Source organism: Perca fluviatilis, chromosome 18 (genome assembly GCF_010015445.1).
Source record: "Perca fluviatilis chromosome 18, GENO_Pfluv_1.0, whole genome shotgun sequence".
Classification (NCBI taxonomy): Eukaryota; Metazoa; Chordata; class Actinopteri; order Perciformes; family Percidae; genus Perca; species Perca fluviatilis.
Window position 1 is genome coordinate 30,501,245 of NC_053129.1, and position 18,205 is coordinate 30,519,449.

The 18,205-nt window shown below is 39.7% G+C and overlaps 2 protein-coding genes across 5 annotated transcripts in view; both read right to left on the bottom strand.

Moving 5' to 3' along the window:
- Positions 1–8,296: 8,296 nt before the first annotated feature.
- On the bottom strand, positions 8,297–15,255 carry LOC120546887. 4 transcript variants are annotated; one of them, XM_039782145.1, is made up of 8 exons: positions 14,344–15,255; positions 13,750–14,025; positions 13,508–13,615; positions 13,235–13,287; positions 13,113–13,141; positions 11,896–11,952; positions 11,612–11,680; positions 8,297–9,519 (listed from the first exon to the last, which is right to left on the bottom strand). In XM_039782145.1, exons 4-8 carry the CDS (start codon positions 13,242–13,244, stop codon positions 9,379–9,381), a joined length of 306 nt encoding a protein of 101 aa, XP_039638079.1. In that variant the 5' UTR covers positions 13,245–13,287; positions 13,508–13,615; positions 13,750–14,025; positions 14,344–15,255; the 3' UTR covers positions 8,297–9,378. The 4 variants fall into 4 exon arrangements, with proteins under 4 accessions (XP_039638079.1, XP_039638078.1, XP_039638077.1 ...); XM_039782144.1 differs by lacking the exons at positions 8,297–9,519; positions 11,612–11,680; positions 11,896–11,952; positions 13,113–13,141 and having other exon boundaries at positions 13,738–14,025; positions 14,344–14,398; positions 14,542–15,255; XM_039782143.1 differs by lacking the exons at positions 8,297–9,519; positions 11,612–11,680; positions 11,896–11,952; positions 13,113–13,141.
- Positions 15,256–15,518: 263 nt separating this feature from the next.
- The window catches only part of LOC120546888, a 54,800-nt gene continuing 52,113 nt past the window's right edge, over positions 15,519–18,205 (bottom strand). Inside the window, exons 3-5 of the mRNA XM_039782146.1 lie at positions 16,705–16,962; positions 16,532–16,570; positions 15,519–15,606 (exon numbers count right to left, since the gene is read on the bottom strand). Of these exons, the coding sequence (XP_039638080.1) occupies positions 15,584–15,606; positions 16,532–16,570; positions 16,705–16,962 (320 nt within the window). The 3' untranslated portion in view covers positions 15,519–15,583. The remainder of the gene's footprint in view (positions 15,607–16,531; positions 16,571–16,704; positions 16,963–18,205) is intronic.

Genomic DNA, 18,205 nt, shown 5'->3' on the forward strand with positions numbered 1-18,205 from the left:
ATTGGCCCCAATGTTGAACATCTCTGAACTCTTGTCATCAAAGAACAATTGAGCTCATAGAACTGGAAAAGGGTTTTTTCTCTTTGTGTGCACACTTTATTTTTTCAGTTAGTTTATCTGTATGTATGCCATATTTCTGTGTATATTAATACCACTTTAGTTGAGGTCAAAGAATATATTTGTTACACTGTCATAATGTGGTAATGACAGCAAGTCTTATCTATGATATCTTAATGACAAATGCAAATGTTACCACTTTACTTGAGGTCAAAGAATGTTTTCGTTACACTGTCATAATGTTGTCATGACAACAAGTCTTATCCATGATATCTTAATGACAAATACAATTGGTACCACTTTACTTGAGGTCAAAGAATGTATTTGTTACACTGTCATAATGTTGTCATGACAACAAGTCTTATCTATGATATCTTAATGACAAATACAATTGGTATCACTTTACTTGAGGTCAAAATATGTATTAGTTACACTGTCATAATGTTGTCATGACAGCAAGTCTTATAAATGATATCTTAATGACAAATACAATTGGCACCACTTGAGGTCAAAGAATGTATTCGTTACACTGTCATAATGTGGTAATTACAGCAAGTCTTATCTATGATATCTTAATGACAAATAAAAATGTTACCACTTTACTTGAGGTCAAAGAATGTATTTGTTACACTGTCATAATGTTGTCATGACAGCAAGTCTTATCTATGATATCTTAATGACAAATAAAAATGTTACCACTTTACTTGAGGTCAAAATATGTATTAGTTACACTGTCATAATATTGTCATGACAGCAAGTCCTATCAATGATATCTTAATGACAAATACAATTGGTACCACTACTTGAGGTCAAAATATTTATTAGTTACACTGTCATAACAGTGTCATAACACCCAGTTTTGTGAAATTTCCTGTCAGACATCTATCTGAAAAAGTGCTAGAATTGGTCTCTAATCTTGCACATCTAATAATCATTAGGTCAAAATGTCATGAATACAAAAAGAGGTGAATTTCTGTTTATGTCAAGTTGTCATGACAAAGACATCCTCTGGTAATGTCATCCTGGTTAATGTCAAGTTGTCATTACAAAGACATCCCAAACTAATTTAATGTCAACTTGTCATGACCAAGACAACTTCTGGTAATGACACTTTGATTAATGTCAAAGTGTCATAATCAAGACAAATTTAATGTCATATTGTCATGACCAAGACAACTTCTGGTAATATCACTTTGATTAATGTCAAGTTGTCATAATCAAGACAAGCCCAACAATGTCAACTTGTCATGACAAAAACCGAATGACACTTAATGACAGAAGTCATAAACGTTTATGACTTGTTTATAAGGTTTATGACACATTCATGACAGTGTCATGTCATAGTTATGACAGTGTCATGTCATAGTTATGACAGTGTCATGTCATGGTTATGTCGGTACTGTCAAGTAAAGTGTTACCGAACATTGATTGTAGCCACTTTAAAAGGCAACAAAAGCCCCAAAAATAATCTTAAAAACAAAGAAATCCATCTGCTACTTCAGAACCACGGACAGCGGCATTGATAGACCAAAATATAATCTAGATGCTCAAAAGACATTTAGGAGCTATTCCTTCTGGCCATGGTTGTGCTTGTTAATCTGAGATGTGAGACTTGCAGATAGAGTAAAAAATGAGCTCACAGTGAGTCATAATGTGAAATGGCTCGGTTTTCACAGGGTTGACAGAAATGGTTTTAAAGCAAGCACTGGCTGCTTTTACTTCTGTTTAATTGAATGGAATTTGGGTCCTCTGTATAATTATAGTGAGAGATTGAACTGTTGTGTTAAATTGAGCAGGTGTGAGCATGTAGAGTTTGAAAAGAAAATGCCCAATAACCGTCCTTTGAAGATGTCCATATCATTTGTTCATCTTTTTATGTTAAACCAACACAAAGTATACTCTATATTGAAAAATTAGATTTGAACCAAATTGGGAATGTGCCAGAAATGTCAACCAGAAACTATGCCAGGTTCTATCTTTGCTGGACAGTAACAGCAAGGACAGAGCTACATTATGTATCCTGAATAATTCACTTAGACAGAATTAAGGAAATAATAGTGAATAAATTGACCTGTAAACTACAAAACAGTTACACAAAACACAATGCATGAGTTATCATAAAGCACTTTATTTATTTGCAGACTATACACTTTATTTTTTCAGTTAGTTTATCTGTATGTATGCCATATAATAACACTTAAGGCTTGAAGCTCATTCAAAACCACACAACAACGTGGGAAACAACATACTAGACAACAGAATTATAAATTCAAATGGATTACTGTTATTATATTACATACATATTATCAAGGAACTGCTTTACATTTGTTTCCATTTATTTTCACTCGGTGTATTTCTATTTTCCCCATATGTATATTTTTTCTATTATTTCACTAAATGTTCCTTGTCTTGGATCTTGTTCTGTAACTGTTTTGTATCTTGTTGTTTTCACCTCATGTTGATTTGTTCATTCTTTTGTTTTGCACCGGGACTAGAGAACACGTTTCTGATCCTATATGGACTGTACTGCATTGTTAGCCTGACTAGCCAGACCCACATCAAGATGTTGGGTCTGGGAACTCACTATTGGCAGGGCTCAATCCGAGGGGCGGGATAAACGGTTGTCTTTCAAATTCCCTCTGCACGCAATAGGATAGCGCTACAACCAGGCAGAGCAACGCTTGTTGACAGATTCAACTTTTGCCGTATCCGGTCGGCAAACCTCTGAACACATCTTCCTTTTTAAAGAATGACTTCAGTGCCGTTCTTTGTTCTTTTCTCAAAGAAAAGCTTAACTCCAAGTCTTCCAGAGGCGCAGCCAAAGCCGATTCGAAAGACCGCTGTTCACCAGCAGCAGCAGCCATAAGCCCACCCACCGACTCTGTACACGATGTGATTGGCTTGACTAGAGTTTAGTTTTTCCAGCTCGCAAGCCAATGGAGAGTTGCTCGACTGATCCTGGCTGCAAATTAAATTTGCTGCGGCTAGGGTGCGTCTAGATTTCTAGGCTACTGCATTGTATATAAAAGGATGATAATAAAGTTTCTCTTATCTTAATTTATAATACATATATACACAGAGATTTAAAAACTTGAGCAAAGATTTACCTTTAAAAGCAATGAGTCGAATCCTAACATCAAGACGTTAAACTGAAATACAAGTTACACTTCAGTTTTTAGATATGACTCAAAATGACTTTTTCTTTTTTTCTGATGAGTTGATATTGACGTTGTTGATCAGTGGAGTCTGATAGAAACAGAAGGTTCTCCAACGTTTTCATAGGTCACTGTACCTTCATCTTCATCATGATGCTCCTGTGAAAAACAACACAACACACTGGAGATTCGGAGATCAAATGGACCAAATAAATCTCCTTTGTTGCTGCAGCCACTTAGACTCAAAACAATCCAGTCAGCACTGTTTATTCTTATTGTAAATAGTGAAATATCACAAACACAAGCGTTTGATTATTCAGTTTTAAAACTCACAACATTGCCATCCATCTGGCTTCTGTTTCCTGAAAAGACAAAAAAAGAGCAGACTTTAGTTTCCACGCTGTAAATCTACATTCATCAATTGTTCTTGTTCATTAGACATTCATTAAATCTTCTTCTAAAGATGACATCTGTGAATGTTCTCACCTTTAGTTCTCATCCATATGTTGACCCCCACAACAGTTATTACGAGTGCTGCTAAACCCACAGACACCATGATGACCCTCCACCAGTCTGAAGACAATAAAAACATGAAATATATTTGGGCTGCAGCTTTCTGTTCTATTCAAAATCCTGTAGTTCAAAGAGAACAAACGTGTTTTCTCCAACATGAATATCTTTATTTGCAGCCATGTGTCGGTCTGACATTCATACTTTAGGCTTCATATGGAGAGAGAGAGAGAGAGAGAGAGAGAGAGAGAGAGAGAAAGAGAAAGAGAGAAAGAGAGAAAGAGAGATAGATAGATAGATAGATAGAGAGAGAGAGAGAGAGAGAGTATGATGTTAAATCACTATCTAGTTTTGTTCGAGTCTCATCCTTTGCAGACAGTGTGTTCTTTCCCTGCTCTTGTGTTTCCTTTTATATTCAGTTGAATATGATATGAAATAACAAAAAACACAACACATGTTTATAAAGTACCTCAAATTTACCATCTAAAGCAGTCAACGTCAACTGGCGGCCCGCGGGCCACATCCGGCCCGCCAAAGCTTTTAGTCTGGCCCGCAGAATAATCATGAATTCACAAAATGTAAAGAGGAAAAAATGCATTCTGTTATTTATCATTTCAAGCATTTAGAGCAAAAACCCAGCCTCCTGTATTTGCATCTCTAATCACATGCTGGGATTCTGTACAGCGATGCCCGAGCTCCACACACACAGCTGAGCCGAGATGTGTGTACGTTAAAACAGGCAGCACCGCTGAGCCGAGATGTAGGTGCGTTAAAGGTTAAAACATGCAGCACCTGACTGGGAACGATACAGAGAGAGTTACCAACGCCGCTGGGGCAGATGAACTCACGCTGGTCTCTTTTCTGTAAATAAACTACAATTAAACTTAAAAAAAAGTCAATACTTATCAATGCACTCACCTGTGTAGACCGGCATAAACATGTAGAAAGCAATACTTCAATCTGCTCTGTCTGCTCAGTCCACTCTTGTCCACCGCGCTGTTTTACGCAAACACAGCTCTACTCTGCAAATAGCGAATTTTTACAAACAAGCTAAAGCAAAAGCTGTCGGTTTGTAGTCTAACTGTTTATCTTAGTTTGCCGGGAATCTGGAAATTTGGACAAATGCTTGTAAACCTCACTGCTGGCTGAACAAACCAAACTCTCTGCTGGAGCAAAACAGATACATGTGGACAGATACTTAACAGATACTTAATTAGCATGTGAATGACGCGATCGTTATGTTCAAGTTCTTCATTCTTTATGATGATGCTGGTTGTATTATTTTGCAACAGCATCTTTCATTGCAAATGAGGCATACATGACGAGTGCATAGCCTGCTTATCAGTCCATTCATCATTAAAGCTGGGCTTTTGGCTTTTCCACGTCAACTTTTCCCTTCAGCCTCTTTGACAGTGACATGTTTACCTGACAACAGCCGTTTCTTTCTGCAAGCATTTTCCACCAATCAGGACGCTGCATACTACAATAATGTTTCCATAATCACAGAATTTAACCATCACTCCTCAGTGAACTACCTCCTAGTCTGAAATCATTTTCCAGTTAAAGAGCCAGTTATCATTATGAAGTTTCCATTTTTTTAGGAGTTTTCTCACACTAATACATGTAAAAAAATAGCATTAATTCAGTAAGAAAGTGGACATTTTGAATGAGAATAGGTGTATTAGGTATAAATTTATTTTATTTTCTTTATTTGAAAGTCCGGCCCCCAGATTGTCTGCTTAGAAAAAAAATTCTGGCCCTTGAAAAAATGTAGTTGACGAGCCCTGATCTAAAGAGACTATTTTTTTTATTTTTTTTTATTTATCCTTTATTTAACCAGGAGAAGCCCATTGAGATTAAAAATCTCTTAGATAGGCAGCTGAATTACATCACATCATTACATACGTACAAAGACACAAAAAAACATGAAAATAAAGACAAATAAATTAATAGAAACAGTTTGAAAGCCAATTATGCACTTACAATGAAATCTCAATTAATAACATTGACTAAATGTGAAAGAATAATGTTATCTTAAAGGATCACGCTGACTTATTGGGAATTTAGCTTATTCACCGTAACCCCCAGAGTTAGACAAATCCATACATACCCTTCTCATCTCCGTGCGTGCTGTAACGCTGTCTGACGTCTCCAGTGGCATTAGCCAATCACAGAACAGGCAGGTGAATGGTTCCAGTAATCCTACTGCTCCGAATGACTGACAAAATAACGCCAACATGTTCCCATTTACATGTTGTGATTTGTAGAGTCACAGCATGTACAAAAAACAACGTAACATGAGACAACCATCTTCTAACCGTAAACAAACCAGGAACTATATTCTCAGGCGGTAGAATATAGTACTTGGGCGGAGTGATATGCTCGCAGCAACCCTTTCTGAGAATATAGTTCCCGGTTTGTTTACGGTTAGAAGATGGCTGTCTCTCATGTTATATTGTTTTTTGTACACGCTGTGACTGTACAAATCACAACATGTAAACAGGAACATGTTGGCGTTATAGTGTCACTTTTGTCACAATTCAGAGCAGTAGGCTAGTTGCAACCAGTTACCTGCAGGATCTGTGCTGGGCTAAGCTAATGCTGGAGCCGTCAGACAGCGTTACAGCACGCACGGAGATGAGAAGGGTATGTATGGACTTGTCTTACTCTGGGGGTTACGGTGAATAAGCTAAATTCCCAATAAGTCGGCGTGTTCCTTTAAACGTTAAAATCCATCAAATAAAACCAACTGTACCTGTTCTCTCATGTGAGGCCCGCAGGCTTACATCAAATTGCAGCGTGTTTCCGTTCTTCTTATCCGTCACGTTACACTTCAGTAACTTCTGATTAAGATGAGGAGGAAATGACACACTGGCTGAACAGGTATGAGGTGTTATCTCCACATCAGTCTCATTCCCCTCATACAGCCACTTCACTGAGTGTTCACACCCAGCAAATGTCAACACAGAGCAGGTCAAGGTGACATTATCATCAGTGTTCTTCTGTTCTGTCCACTGGTGAAGATGGAGATATTGTGAGAGAAAGACAACAAGAGTAAAATTAACGTCATCACTGTAATCATAATTATTGTAATGTTTCAGTATATTGTTCTAACAAGACAGTTAGTAAACATTATGATGTAAATACTCACTGTTGACAACAGACAGATGAACCTCAGCATCTGGACCTTGTTGTTGTCCTGATTTGTTGAACTGTCTGCAGGTGTAACGACCAGCATCATCACTTGTGACATGCTTTATAACCAGAGAACATTTCTCTGTAACACTCAGTTTGTCTGGTTTAACTTTGGGAATCCCATCATTAATCCGCCCGTGCTCTATCAGCGCTACTGTTGCTTCCCCGTTACGACTAGCAAGCCAAGTAGTTTGGTCACAGTTGTCCTGAATTATCCCATTTTCACAAGACAGAGTGACTTCATCTCCAGCTCTGACAGTGATGTAGAGGGGGTTTTGTCCAGCTACTGCTGTTGAAGATGAGACAAACATAACTGAGATAAGAATTTGGCATTTATGTGTATAGTTAGGTAGGTTATGTGAGAGGATGATCAATGATTACAAAAGAGATCAGCAAACTTGCCTTAATCAACATCCACTCGACACACCATTTTCAAAACAAAAAGCAAACAGGTTGTTTCATTTATATCAATGTTAGTCACTTAAATACTATCATTAACATTTATTTTAGTCAGGTATGTGTTTTGGGTCCTTACCTGTAAACTGAAGCAGCAGAATCACAAATAAAGTTATTTGAATCCGTCTGAATTCAGCCATCGTGCCTCTCCGTCTCTCTCTCTTGTTCTCTCGCCCTCGACTGTCAACGTTTCTGACTTCTTTAGGAGAGATACAGTGGTTACTTCCTGTTCTGAGTAAAGTGTAACTTCCTTACAGTGACTGGATCTTTTTTATCTTCCTTTCAGCTGCTGAATTCACAGATCAACTTTTCATCTTCTTAATTTCTTGACGGTATCTAAACAGCCAAAAAGCCAGATGTGGTTCAGCGTGGAGGTAAAGTACTTGAGCCACTGATGAGTTTTCAGACGAGTTCTCAGCCCCACAGATGATGAGGAGATAATCTGTTGTCTGTTGGACCAAACACCTTTTCATTCAAAGTTCAACAAGAGAAGCTTCAGGTCCAAATGTAAACTCCTCACACAGAAGGAATGTTTATAGAATCAATTAAAATGCTGAAATTAGACAATCTGCTCGCACACCAGACATTTACACCTGGCGCAATATGTCCATACAGGGGAAAATGATGTAACGTTAGTGGTTTGTTGGTTCCTTATGCAGCTTAGTGTTGTTTTCTGAGAACTGAAGGGGAAGTGTTTGGTGAGATAAGAGCAGCGGCAGAGCTCTGCTGGTTTTACTCTGATGATAAGCATCTGTCTCTTTTACAGTACTCCTCCCTAAACATGAAGGTATGGACCCATTTGTATTGGTGGCAGAGAGAAATGTTTTAACTTCCACTATATTTTAAAAGGTGGCAGTTTTTTACCTTTAAGAGAGGCCAGGTACTAGATTGTGGAACCAAAAGCAGACTCAGGAGGCAGAGAGTAGATTATGTAGGTTTTAATTAAGAACACACAGGAATAGACAGCAAGGCACAGTAACATGGTAGGCAGCGTAAACTCAAAAAGGTCAAAAAACACGTCAGAGTTATCAGGCAGGGCTCAGTCCAATATCCAAATAGGCAAAAATAGGCAGAGTTTGGTACACAGTTTGGCAGGCCAAAACACAGGCAGTAGTACAGGCAGGGTTTAGTCAGATAACCAAGGTGGCAAAAACAGGCAGAGTTTGGTACACAGGTAGGCAGGGAAAAAGGAAGGAAAGTCCAATTAACTACTTAAGTCAAAAAACGGTAAATCCAATAGAACAAGCGCAAACACTAGAAACCACACTGAAAGACGTGACAACCTGGCAAAGAATGTTCTTTGCTGGCACTGCTTAAAACAACTATGGCTGACGAGGAGAGGCAACAGGTGTGGGAGAGTGGCAACAGGTGTGGCGTGGTGGTGCAAGTGCTGATGATCGGCAACTCCCTTGTGGTCAACCGGGAGGATAGAGGGAAAACCTGGATCGGAGTCCAAGAACAGCAGAGGCATGACAGGTAAGAAGAGGGGATTCTGGGCCGAACTGTGACAATTGACTTTACATCAATTATTCCCTCTTTTAGTTGTGTTTAACTGGATGGAATTTGGGGCATCTGCGTAATTGTAGTGAGAGATTTAGCTGTTTGGCTCAATGTTTATTTGTATTTATTAAGTGAGCTGGTGTAAGCATTACCTTCTGTTAATAAAATATTTTCACAAAAAGTACAAAGCACGAATTAAAAACAACAACAACACAACAGAGAACAGAGGACAACAGAATCATGTTCAGCAGTTAGAACGATCAGAGTTTAGTTCTAATCGTGGTCAACAGTCAGAGATTCCAGCTTGAAGGATTGTTACTGAAAAGAAATAGGTTTATGAAAATGAACTTTGGAGATTGCTGATCTTTGAGGATTTCCCTGGTTGGTGAAGTTTTTAGGGATCTGTTCATTATGAGTTAAGCTGACAGGTGAAGATTCCAATATTTACTCCAAAACACCAGTGAATATCCAAAGCTTTAAAATGTCTCTCTGGTGCTGTGGTCTCTTATTTGTTTGCTCTGATAACGGCGGCGTAGAGGTTGCTGGGACCAGCAGAGGCTCCGGCAGGAGAGGAGGAAGCGTTCACAGAGCTGTAGGTCACTGAATCACCTTCATCATCCTCATCATCATCATTTCTAACCCGTACCTGAGAAGTAAGAAGGAAACAGCACCCAACTTAAGGCTGTTTTATGCTTCTGCGTCAACTCCATGTCATAGCTACGCTGTCGCTCCTACGGCGTCGTGACCCTTTCAGAGTTCTGCGTCGGGGTTGTTTTGCATCGCGGTGAATTTCACCACCATAACGCTAGGGGGTGTGTGGCTTTTGCGAGGTGTCTGCCAGCCAGTTTATGTTATGTTAGCAAGCAACGTTTACAAACGGATAACCCCGTCATTGTAACCAAAATATGTCTGAGTTTATTTGCAAAGCTTATATCAGGGAACTAGCATGTTGCTACTCCCCACAGTAGGCTGCTTGAAACACCGACTATCAACACACAGGACCAGTTGACCAATCACAGTCCTCGTGGTCTGGTCGCGCGCCGACGTAAAGTTACCATTTTGGAGATGCACGTCGAGCTACGGGCGGAGGGCTTGGAGGGGGTTCCGGGCAACGTAGAGGGTCTTCGGGCACGTCACATCCGATGCAGAAGCATAAATCAGCCTTTACTGTACAGTAAATTCAACACAACATGGATAAAATTAAATTGTGAAATAAAGTAACCTGGTTGTGAAAGTGCAGATTTTGCAGCCATGTAACAACTGACATGTTCACTTTGCTGCAGCTTTTATCTGCTCATTAGATTATGAAAAGTCTTGACTGAGTGAAGTTGACATGTTGGTCTGATGGTGGCGATAGAGTGAAGGAATCACCATTCACCAGGACTAAATCTGTGAGTATGATGGTATTATTATTGTAGCCACTTTTAAGGCAAGAAAAGCCCAGAAAATAATCTTAAAAACAAAAACAAAGAAATCAATCTGCTACTTCAGAACCACGGACAGCGGCTTTGATAGATTAAAACATAGTCTCGCTTTGCCAGACCTTCCTCCACAGCGCTGCGGAGGACAGTCTGGCTAGTCCATACAGCATTCTGGGATAGGAGAGCAACGTGCTCTGGTTTATTGGCATTTCTTTATACCAATCACAATCGTCTTGTGGGTGCTAGGCACTGGATGGCGCCACGGTGCCGCTGCAAAATAGCCTCGGGAAGGAACTTGTTTTGGTGGAACGTGTACATTAAAAAGTAGTTTTAGTCATGCAACAGAAAACTCAGATTGGACAGATAGTCTAGCTAGCTGTCTGGATTTACCGTGCAGAGATCTGAGGAGCAGTTAACCATAGTCCTCACAAATCCACAGGAGGTTAGAACGCCAACACAAAGGAAGAGGAAGGGGACGGACATCCGGCCGAAATTAGTGACATCCGGCGGAATTTCCCGAGGCACCTGAACAATCCCAGAAATTAAAAGCGTCGTTGTTATCGACTAATCAAAATACAACACAGTTATGGCGTTTTTCCATTACATGGTACCTGCTCGACTCGACTCTACTCTACTCAGCTCGACCGCGGTGCCCCGTCCTCCATTTTCCATTGCAGATTTAGTACCGCCTCATGTCTGAGGTGAGCGTGGCTGGTTGTCATAGCGATGACGCAGGAAACTGCCGTGGCTTGGTAGCGTTGCATTTCCCCCGACTCATTTCCTGGTTCTCCTTCTCCATAAACAACATGAAATCAAGGAGAGGGTTAACTTCTCCTGCTCCAGATTTCCCACCGTGGTCAGAAAACACAGGGGAGACACTTTGTCTCTCTCACTATGACTCTAGAGTCGGTACTCCCTCCGAAGCTAATCGCCGCCACTCTCTCACTTCTCCCTCGCTTCACCACACACTCCCCCCATACACACATACACACACACACACATTCCGGCTCGACGCACACACCAGCGCACAAGTATACACATCAGGCCACTTGCATAGGCTACGGCTCCTCTTGTTTCAAAAGAAGCTGCCATTAGACGACTGATTTTTCATAGCCATAGATTGTTATTTGCACAAGCTTTAGTCAGATAAAGGATCAGTGAGTCAGGCAGACTAGCCAAACATATTCTGCCCATGCACTCTCTCTGCTCTCTTAGGCAGGTTAACAAGTGGCATGCATTTTTGTAATTTTGCTAACAAGTGGAATGGCATCCCCTCCCTCAATTTGCCTACTGAGTATACACAATCAGACAGCTGACCTGGGCTCTGCTGTTGGTCTTCTTGGTGTAGCTGATGGAGGCGTAGGAAACACCACCTTCAGGATCAGCCTGCATAGAAAAGACAAGACAGCGTGAGTTTTTCTCCTCATGTCACTTCTCCTTACTTCTTGCTTCACACTTCTTTCTTTTTTTAAATTCTATTCTGGTATAATGACGCTGCATCCTCTTCCTTCCCTTTTCTTCTCTCTCACAGTATTTAGAGAACAAACACACACAGCAGTGAGTGTATCTTTGTACTGGGTGTGTTGTGTGTGCGATCTCACCGTGTCCTGACTGGTTTCTGGACCGGGCTGAGTCACCGCCGAGTTTAAGCTCTGTCCCTGGACAAACACAGTCTCGTTACAGTTCACATTTCTGGAAATAAAAACTACAATGTTGTGCTTTTATATAGCAAAGTACATGTTGTAACTATTTCTTGGTCAACAACAGCTGGGTGCAGTAACTTCCTGGAGTCGTGTCATCACGCACCAGGCTCACATGCTGGGCAGATGGATAGACTGGTGTTCATCAAGAAGTAGTTGTAAATGGATTAAACAAATAAGATACCACATGTTAATTATTGAGCTTTTGTTAACAATGGACCGAACCAGGCTAGCTGTTTCTCCTTGCTTCCAGTCTTTCTGCTGAGCTAAGCTAAGCTTATTAGCTCCTGTATCACGATCGCAGGTTGTGATTTGTTGTTTTTAACCATCTGAGGACAAAAGAGTCCAAGCGATGTTTGACAACACTTCTTTTCAAAAAGCGATGTTACACAATTTCATTTTAGACATTTAATTACTATTTTATTAATATATTAAGCTACTTTAGTGAACCCAAGACTTTTGTAAACTCATTTCAAGCACCAAAACAATTGAGTGTAGGTTATGTTTTCTCAAGAGATTTGAGAAATTTAAAAAAGCGAACATGAACTTTTCAGATTTAGGGCTAAATTATCTCTTTAAACATTGCTCTGGAACACATTTGGGCCTCAGTTTACAGAAAGTTGAGTTTGTTCGAAACATTTTGATATGAGATCAGTAATACAAAAATATAATAAAAAAGGTGAATTTAAAAAGAAAGAAAACTGCCCTTAGATCACATGGGGGTTAATATTAGGAAGAAAGTGAAATAGTGCATTCACCAAAATGAACTATTCTTTAACCCTCCTGTTGTCCTCGGCTCAAAAAGTGAAAAAAATGTCAGGAAAAGCTACAAAAACGGGGAAAAAAAAACACACACAAAAATGTCAAAAGGTGCAGAAAAAACGTTGGGGAAAAAGTGACAAAAACATCGGTGGAAAAGCAACACAAGTGTCAAAAAAGATGTCAGGAAGATAACACAAGGGTTAAACAGATCCTTCCACTTCCACTAAAATACTTAACCTTCAGCACATCACGATCAGAACATACTGTTCTCTGTTAACTACAGAACCACAGTAAGTTGTACTGAGTGACTAGTAAAAATGTGTGTAAACATTTTATTCTTCAGTTTTAAAACTCACCACATTGTCATCCGTCTGTCGTTTCTCCCCTGAAAACAAGAGTCGGGTTTAGCTTCCACATTGAACACCCAGCTTTATCAAAACTTCTTGTTATTAAAAGTTGAATCTGTGAATGTTGTCACCTTTAGTCATCTTCCGTCTGATGACAGCCACAGTGATGATTACGGCCGCCAATCTGGAAGAACAGCAAATGAAAACATGCAAAACATTTTGGCTGCAGCTTTCGGTTAGTTTTAAAAACATAGCTCACGTAGCTAAAAGTGAGGGGAAATAACTTTTAGAGAATACAGATGAGAATATCTCCAACCAAAGCCAAGAGTGGGTCGACATTTATACTTTTAGATTCCAAAGCGGAGAGAAAGACTGAATAATACACTAAACTTTGGAGTCAGTACCTTGTGGTGATGTTGAAGTAACACTGACAGCAGGCGTTGTTGAGGTGATTCTGGGTTTTTTGCCGTTTTCAATTGTTCTCATCGTGGTTGATGTTGTTTCATCCTCCCCTGGACAAAAGAAATAACACAACAAACAAACCGTATGTCAATAAAATACCTCATGATTTACCATCTGCATCAATGCCACACATCAATTCAAAAAGATTTTAAACAGCTCATCATATTCTCACCTGGTTTCTTACCTGAGGACTGAGGGATGAAGGGAAACAGCTGCACTTTTCCAGTGTAACCATCTGTCAGTTCACACTTGAACAACTCTTGATACTTCTGCTTGAGATTAGAAATAAAAAAATTCCCAGTAACTGAGCACTTAGACTGTGAAGTCTGCATATCCGTGTATCTTATATCTCCATCTTCATCTTTCCCCTCATACAGCCACTTCACTGTGTGTCTACACACTTCACGTGTCGACACAGAACAGGACAGCTCCACCCGCCCACCTTCTTCATATTCCTCCACTGATAAAGAACATAAAGACAAAATTACTTCATCGATTATTATAATGTTTCAGTTCATTGTTCTAACAAGCAGTGTCTGAAATAGGCCAGTAACGGCACTTCTGGTTGTTGTCCCCATGAGTACACTTACTTCTATTTGTATATTATTTGTTTGTATGAAAATAGGCTATATGTAATGATGTATCGGGGGAAAAAACCACTAGAATGATTCTTTGTTTCATATCCACATTTAAGACACTGTGATGATTTGACTGTGAGATTGGAAGTCAAACCAGGCAAGACAGTTTGATCTGAAATTATAATGATGTAAATACTCACTGTTAAGACCAGATAGTTCAATCTGAGAGTCTGCAGCTTCTTGTCCTGGTTTGAGCTGTTGACAGTGGTAAAGACCAACATCCTGAACTGTGACATTCTTTGTAACCAGAGAGCAGTTCTTTGTAACATTCAGTCTGTCTGATTTAGCTTTGTCTCTTTCAACAATCTTCCCACGAATAACCAGATCTACATCCTCACTTCTTGAATCAGTGAAGACCCAGTTAGTCCAGTCACAGTTAACCTGACCATCTACCACATTTTCACAAGTCAAAGTGACATCATCGCCATCTCTGACAGTGAAGGAGAGGTGTTTTCCAGTAACTGCTGTGAAAGAGATGAGAAACATGAAAAGTAAACTGAAATATGAATATGCTCTCATGCTGACAGTTAGTGTGAGGACAGTTTTAGATACATCAGAAGTTTGTAAATGTGTTTCATTCGGTTTCCAAATTTCATGTTTAAAACAAACTGTAGACTTGTCTTTCTTAGTTAAATAAAATGTACTTCGTATAATAACTTACCATTTCTAATATTTATAGTTGCATTTTGTAATGTTTCTGGTATTTGTGTATGTTATGTGTATTCTTACCTGTAAACTGAAGCAGTATCCCAAATAAAGACATTTTAATCCATTTGAATTCAGCCATCGTGCTTCTCTCTCTCTGTCCCTTTCTCAGCTGTCAACTGTCAGAGACACTGAACTGATGCATGTTAAAATAAAGAATCTACTTCCTGTGATGAGGACGTACATAGAACCTCAAAATCCCATTGACACCTCTTTCCTCTGCAAATCTCACAATTTGAAACTGCTGCTGAAAACGGGCAAATCTGAACAAAGCTAAAAGTAAACATCAACTTCTCAAATCCTCATCTGGCTCTAGTCTCTAGTCTTTGTCACACCCCAACATTTACATAGGCACATAGGCAACTGACCTGAGGTCAGCTAGTCCTCTTAATCTAGGTCACGCAGATCTCTGAAATTGTACACATTGTTCATCTGCTATTTTACCACTGAATTCCCTTCTGAGACTTTTTTTATGCGAGAAATCAACTATGTAAAGCTCAAATATGGGCCGTTTTACGAACATTGATGGCTAATTGCAAATTTGGTAAGACAGTATCGGACTTCACAAGCTCCACAATCTGCCGGGACAGGCGGCAGCTGCTGGTCGGGTTTGTTGCCTTCTCTGTCAGCCTCTCCCCCTTCACAGACCCGCTGAGCTGGAGCTCTGTCAGGATCTCACACACGAGCTGCACACTGTACTTTAGAAAAGAAGAAAGTTTGGAAGTTTTTCAAGGATATTGAAAATGAACCACGGTCGTAAATGCAGTGTTCCAGACTGTACAATGGAATAGCCTACTGGCCCAGAGAAAAGGGTTTAGAACGAGTATATCGGACAATGGAGAGGGAGTTGTGGATCTAACGCAGCGCTGCAGAGGCACTGGCAGAGGACATTGCTTAGTCGCTTCTCTATCATCATCGTGTTAAACCCGCCAATAGCACACCAGATGGATAAGCCAGTTTGTGATTGGTTCCTGCAAATTGTGGGTTTTTTTTCCACGTCAGTTTGAAGTGATTTTAAACAGCTCATCTCGCCTGTTTTCTCACCTGAAGACTGAAGGCTGAAGGTGATCACTTTTCCAGTGTGACCATCCGTCACGTTACACTTCAACATCTTATAATAATCTTCTGACGTGTAAATTAAATGAAAAATCATGAAGGTCACACTGGTCCAGCAGTTAAACTGTGATGTCTTCAAGTCTTTGTTCTCTTTACCCACATCTCTACCCTGATACAGCCACTTCATGTTTTTTCCACACTATCGATATGCCGAAATTGTGTCTTTAAGCAAGTTAACCATCTAATGAACCCGTTGCCACATTGTCTTGTTTGTGTTTTGAGAAAATTCATCAACCTCTAATGAAAAATGGTTGCTTTCATCTATTTTTTTTCTACACCACATTACGAGGAATTAAAAAATCCCAACTGCAAGGTTTGCAGGTGTAGATAAGAGAATATTTAAACTATTTAACATTCAGTTCTATTTGAAGGATCATGAGAGAGAGAAATAAATAGAGAAAGAGAGAGAAAGAGAGAGAGAGAGAGAGACAGACAGACAGACAGACAGACAGACAGACAGACAGACAGACAGACAGAGAGAGAGAGAGTATGATATTAAGTAACTACCTTTTGTTGATTTGTTATCTGTTCCCACTGTTGTGTTTCCTTTTGATTTTGTTATAAAACAACAAAACACAACAAATGGTGTTAAAATACTTCATATTTACTATCTGAAGAGACTAAACAAGAAAGAATAATCATCTTAAAAGTCTAAATCCATCAATTAAAACCAACTATACCTGGTTTCTTACAAGAGGACTGGGGGCCGACATTACACAGCAACGTGTTTCCATTCTTCTTATCTGTCACGTTACACTTCAGTAACTTCTGATTAAGATGAGGAGGAAATGTCACACTGGCTGAACAGGTATGAGGTGTTATCTCCACGACATTCTCATTCCCCTCATACAGCCACTTCACTGTGTGTTCACACCCAGCATCAGTCAACACAGAGCAGATCAAGGTGACTGTATCATCAGTGTTCTTCTGTTCTTCCACTGGTGAAGATGGAGATATTGAGAGAGAAAGACAACAAGAGTTAAATTAACTTCATCACTGTAATCATAATTATTGTAATGTTTCAGTATATTGTTCTAACAAGACAGTTAGTAAACATTATGATGTAAAAACTCACTGTTGACAACAGACAGATGAACCACAGCATCTGGATCTTGTTGTTGTCCATATCTGTTGATCTGTCTGCAGGTGTAACGACCAACATCCTCCTCTGTGACATTCTTTACAACCAGAGAACATTTCTCTCTAACACTCAGTTTGTCTGATTTTGATTTGGGAATCCCATCTTTAATCTGCCCATGCTCTATCAGCTCTACTGATGCTTCCCGTTCATGGCCGAAAAGCCAAGTGTATTGGTACTACAGTCCTGAATTATCACATTTTCACAAGGCAGAGTGACTTCATCTCCAGCTCTGACAGTGACAGGAGGGGGTTTTGTCCAGCTACTGCTGTTGAAGATGAGACAAACATAACTGAGATAAGAATTTGGCATTTATGTGTATAGTTAGGTAGGTTATGTGAGAGGATGATTATTAATTACAAGAGATCAGCAAACTTGCCTTAATCAACATCCACTCGACACACCATTTTCAAAACAAATAGCAAACGGTTGGCGTTCATTTATATCAATGTTGGTCACGTAAATACTATCATTAACATTTCTTTTAGTCATGAATGTGTTTTGGGTCCTTACCTGTAAACTGAAGCAGCAGAATCACAAATAAAGTTATTTGAATCCGTCTGAATTCAGCCATCGTGCCTCTCCGTCTCTCTCTCTTGTTCTCTCGCCCCCGACTGTCAACGTTTCTGACTTCTTTGTGAGAGATACAGCGGTTACTTCCCCTTCTGAGTAAAGTGTATTTTTAACTTCCTTTCAGCTGCTGAATTCACAGATCAACTTTTCATCTACTTAATTTCTTGGCGATATCTTAACAGCCAAAAGCCAGATGTGGTTCAGCGTGGAGATAGAGTACTTGAGCCACTGATGAGCTTTCAGACGAGTTCTCAGCCCCACAGATGATGAGGAGATAATCTGTTGTCTGTTGGACCAAACCCCTTTTCATTCGAAGTTCAACAGGAGAAGCTTCAGGTCAAAATGTAAACTCCTCACACAGAAGGAATGTTTATAGAATCAATTAAAATGCTGAAATTAGTCAATCTGCTCGTACACCAGAAATGTACCCTTGGGCAATATGTCCATACAGGGGATAATGATGAAATGTT